Raw genomic sequence first — 4,705 nt, forward strand, 5'->3', positions numbered from 1 at the left:
ATGGCAAAAAAAAAAAAAAAAAACCAGCAGCAGAACCCACTGGGTAAAGCCACCTGTCAGACTTAATGAGCGCAGAAAACTCCTCATCCCTGGCTCTGCCAGAGTTTAATAAAAACCATGAATATCTTCCTAATAAATGGGAAGCCAATTCTTTATAGAGTATGTTACATACAACCTCACACCCCAGTGAGCAGAGCTTCAGAAACAGAGGAGACTCTCCAAACATTTATTTAGTTGATTTCTGAAAACTCCACACTCCGTAACAGACCCAACACAACTTGTAGTGTCCCTGAAAGTGGCCACTAGGGCACTGAGGAAAGAGGTGCAAGAATGGGTTGCCCCAAGAGAGCTGGTGTGGCAGAGGCTGTCCACTCGCAGATGGATCCACACTGGGCTGCAGGGGATCTTCTTCCAGCCCCAGACAGTGGAGCCACAGTGGAAGTCCCAGGCCTCACACCTCTGCAGGGACCTGGTAACGCCTCCTTCACTCTCTGAGCAATCACCCAGCTGGTTAGTTTCTCAAAGTCTCAGGTGGGAGCCCTGACACCAGAACCACGTTGAACGCTTGCTTCACCGTTGATGATGTTTCTTCTTTGATAGATGTTCCCCCAGATATTGATGAGTCACCGTGGCCCACCTGGCAGGGCGGGTGGCCCTCTAGCTGCAATCAGTTCACTCCCTCCTTCCCACCAGCCAGAGCACAGCCCTGGTGCAGGCATGGCTGAGGCAGGTGACCAGAGCACAAGGCAGGGGTACTTTCCAAGGCCCAGTCTCCCTGCCATGCTCTATTGTATGGATCTCCAGAGGGCCCGTGGATTCCAACTGGGATTTGTGGAAAAGGCATTCAGAAGGAGTGGGAGGTTGGTCAGAGGAGATACCTAAGTGTGAGACTCAGAAACAGGGAAAGTAGAATGGGATCCAATCACCGGGTCACCAGGATGCCCAGGGGCATCATCAGACACAGGACTAGGATGAGGGAGTCTGCTGAATTCAGACAGGAAGCTTGTCTCAAGCGATCAATAATCCATTTCTTGTAGAAACTAACTTCTGTGTAAACTCCAGGATATCCTTTGTTACTGCAGCCAATGCCCCAGCTCACAATTCCCACCTGGAACCATGTGCCATTTAATTCACAGACCAGGGGCCCCCCAGAATCTCCCTGGAAAAAGAAAGATAGTCACTGTAGGAAAGAAATAGCATCCACATCAGAGCAGGCTAATTGCACTGCAATGGGCTGCAGAGCTAGGCACTCAGGGGGCTTCCCCAGGAACCCCTAAGACCCTCCCTAGCCTTGGGTATCTGTCAATATGAGATCTGAGAATTGACAATTTCCAATAAACCAAAATCATGTACCTACTAAAAAGGTGTGTTCCAAAAAACAGAATATACATAATGAAATCGTGCCTACTCTGAGACAATGATGAGTCAGGTGCTTACCTGAGTACACTGCCTGCCACACAGAAGGGGCTCAAGACATGGAGCATGTATCGTTGGTGGGACCTGCCTGATTCACCCCTCCGCCCACTCCAGGCTGTGTCAGCTGCTCTCTCCTGAAGGATCAGGTAGGCTGCCCAGGAGAGCCTTGGTGGCTTGTCCTCATGTCCCATTACCATGAATAAGGGTAACGGAGAGGCTAGGAGATAACCCAGGCCCTACTGGCTGGGGATGAGGAAGCTTTAAGGAGACAACTACAGTGCTGAGGTAGCAAGAGGCCCATGAACTGACCTGACAGGAATCCTTCCCTTGGTCATTATAGCCACAGACGGTCCCCTTCTTGACCATTTCATTCCTAATTCTCATCTTTTCCTTGAATACCTTATTACATTTCTCATGAAGCATAATGCTTAGTTCAGCCTCCTGAAGCTCAGTTACTATCTTTTTTGATGAATCTGCAGAGAGACAATTTACAACTGAGTGGGTCTGCATAAGTGGGACAGGACAGGAGAACCCCTTACCCACTCTGGGTCTCAATACCGTGTGTTCACACACAGACACCCTCTTAGGCATTGGATATTGTCCCATTTGACAAAGGAAGATATGAGGCCCAATGTTGACATGGGGAGACAAGGACATAAGATCCAAACAAAAACAGGGGAAATAAGAACAGACAGGAAAGGGAAGGCAAGGCATTACCACCCTGAGAAACCAAAACCAAGCATCTGTCACTCTGAATAGTAGTACTAATAGTGACACAGTATCCTGTACATCAGTAAAGCATCTATACTTTCTAGAGCAGGATCACAGACTGTCAGACAGGTAATGGCCCGAAGGTACCAAATCCAGCCTCTCCCCAAGGGTAGGAGGCCCTACACCTCACTGACAGGTCTCTGGCCTCTTCTCATACACAGGAAGCTCCTTATCTATCAAGGTAGGTACTTCCTGGGAGGGACACCTTAAAAGGGCAGACAGCTAGCTCATCACCCCCAGAGTTAAAATCCACCCGAGAGAGAACCCACCATGCCTGGCACCCAAATCCCCAGGTCCTGACAAACCAAAAGAATTTCATAGACCCGTTGTTAAAATTATTCCCTGGCAGCATCTACTGCACCCTCCTCCCTGACTTACTAAAAAAAATCTGCCTCCCTGTCCCTCCCTTTAGCTTGTAGATCAACCCCAGGGCACCAAGCAACATTTTCCCTGGTCTGGGGCTGCTGTAGTCTTGCTTCATAGTCTCACCTGTTTCATTCACTTTGCCCCATCCTGTCACCCAGCACTTCGTATCAGCTTGTACCATGAAAGCCTGTTCAGGGAGGCACACAGGCTGGATGTGCGTGGAGTAATTCACAGGGAAGTGAAGCAGAGCAAGGGCAATGTCATTTTCAATTATTCCAGAAGACATAAAATATCGGTGGATAACGATGTCACGAACTGGGACTACAAGTGCTGTTTCGGAGCGATGATGCACATTTGTGTCTCCCAGCTTCACTCTGTATTCCAGATGACTGCAGAAAGATCCTCCAGGGTCTACACTCTGCTTCCACACCTTCCAGGTGCTTCCCACCTGGTACCATCTTCCTATGCCAGCCAGCAGCTACCTCCCTCTCTCCAAACCACATCCCTCCAGGACCCCTGACCACTTTAGCCGGTGGTCTCCAGATCAGCTGCGGCAGCAGCAGCACCTAGAAACTTGTTAGAAATGCTAATCATCAGGTCTCACCCAGACTGGATAAAAACTATGGGGCTGTCACCCCCTTTTACAGATGAGGAAGAGGAGGTTGAGGAAGGGGGACAGACTGGCTCCAGTTCCCGCAGCCTGATCAGGGCCCAAGCTCTGAGCCCCAAACACTCACCTAGAGATGCAGTGGGCGGCAGTAAGCACCCAGCGCCTGGCAATAAGGGAGCCTCCGCAGATGTGTCTGTTGCTGGTCTGCAGGCTCACCTGCCAGGGCCACTTCCTATCTGGGCTCCGCAATCCTCCAATTATCCTTGCAAACCGCTTGCCGCAGGCTGGGGCAGGTCAATGAAAGGAAGGGACTAAAAGTAACGCTGCTGTAGCACCTTCACCATGAGCCTCAGAACCCTCAAAGCAAGGCCTGCATCCCCTGAGGCTCTTCGGAAAATGGCTGTATCCTCCCAGGTCTCAGGGAGCCGCTCCGCCCCTGGACAGATCGTGTCCCCTGAGCCCCTCCTCCTCTAGGGCAGGTCCCCTCCCCCTCAAACCAGGCCAGTTCTCTGCGGCTGGGCATGGCCCAGAAGCGTCACCTGACGTTTAATGCTACTGTCCCGTTGGTCCATGTTGATGATGGTGTGTGGAATTGCCAGAGCCTGGTAAGAAATCAGACTCACCTGAGGGAAATAACACCGGAGCGGGGGTCACTGTCTTCCGTCTGGACTGACCGGCCGCTTGGGATCCTGGAGCCCCTACAGGTGGCGGCTCCCATCTGCTCGCTCCGGGGTCCTGGCCACCTGGCCCTGAGGGGAGAGCGGAGGGGAAGAACAGTGCTATGCCTCCCTGCGCACCCGCCCTGCCCGCCCGGGCCTCGTCGAGCCATGGCTGAAGAAGCAAGAGCCAGGCCAGGAGCCCGAGGGAGCTGCCGCCCTGGGACGCCATGGATACTGCCGGCAACCTCAGCCTCCGTGGTGGCGCCGCCTCGCAGCGGTTTCCACGCCTGCCATGCGTTCTGGCTGGAGCCTGGAGCGCCCGCGAGGGACGAGGGGGAGGGGCCGGGACACCCGACCGTCCGAGGGGCGGGGCCTAGGCGGGGTCGCGCCGTGCAGTCCTGACTCAGATGAGTCCTCTCTTCGCAGCTCTCCGTGGACTCAGGTCCCTCCACCTCATCTGGCACCTCCCTGGCATTCAGTGTCTCCTGGCCTAGGTCCCTGGCCTCAGAGTGGCAGCGGTCCAGCCCTTTGTTCCTACAAAGACGCGTCCACTACTCTACGGCAGAGCTTCCTCCAGGCCAGGACTTTACCAGAGTCTCCCTCCCTTATTTGTCTGCAATAAAATTTAAAACTCTTTAACATGCATGTTGCACTTAACATTACTAACCACTGCGTTAGAGACGATACTGCTACCTTTTTGAAAATCAACACCCACATGAAAAGATGTTCAACATTGAGGCAGGATAGATAGACCATGTCCTCGGGACGCAGCAGCCGTGATGACCTTTCCACAATCAACGCCATAAACCTCAGCATTCGCATTGTAATTGAGCTCATTCAAGCAAAGCTATCTTCAGCAAGAAATTTCCCCTGTAGAGTGCAT

General features: G+C 52.4%; 1 protein-coding gene across 3 annotated transcripts; it reads right to left on the reverse strand.

Annotated features, from left to right (window-relative positions):
* Window positions 1-212: 212 nt before the first annotated feature.
* On the reverse strand, window positions 213-4,145 carry LOC102115705 (serine protease 44). 3 transcript variants are annotated; one of them, XM_065540505.1, is made up of 5 exons: window positions 3,787-4,145; window positions 3,291-3,447; window positions 2,677-2,927; window positions 1,726-1,889; window positions 213-1,159 (listed from the first exon to the last, which is right to left on the reverse strand). In XM_065540505.1, exons 1-5 carry the CDS (start codon window positions 4,049-4,051, stop codon window positions 923-925), a joined length of 1,074 nt encoding a protein of 357 aa, XP_065396577.1. In that variant the 5' UTR covers window positions 4,052-4,145; the 3' UTR covers window positions 213-922. The 3 variants fall into 3 exon arrangements, with proteins under 3 accessions (XP_065396577.1, XP_005546982.2, XP_065396578.1); XM_005546925.4 differs by having other exon boundaries at window positions 2,677-2,942; XM_065540506.2 differs by having other exon boundaries at window positions 213-1,180; window positions 2,677-2,942.
* Window positions 4,146-4,705: the final 560 nt, after the last annotated feature.

Source organism: Macaca fascicularis, chromosome 2 (genome assembly GCF_037993035.2).
Source record: "Macaca fascicularis isolate 582-1 chromosome 2, T2T-MFA8v1.1".
NCBI classification, from domain to species: Eukaryota; Metazoa; Chordata; class Mammalia; order Primates; family Cercopithecidae; genus Macaca; species Macaca fascicularis.

Coding starts and splice junctions, on each gene's coding strand:
- LOC102115705 (XM_005546925.4), bottom strand. CDS start 4,051: ATGGCGTCCCAGGGCGGCAGCTCCCTCGGGCTCCTGGCCTGGCTCTTG. Junction 3,448..3,786: donor TCCGGTGTTATTTCCCTCAG/GTGAGTCTGATT, acceptor GACCTGCCCCAG/CCTGCGGCAAGCGGTTTGCA. Junction 1,890..2,676: donor GGGCAAAGTGAATGAAACAG/GTGAGACTATGA, acceptor GTCTCTCTGCAG/ATTCATCAAAAAAGATAGTA.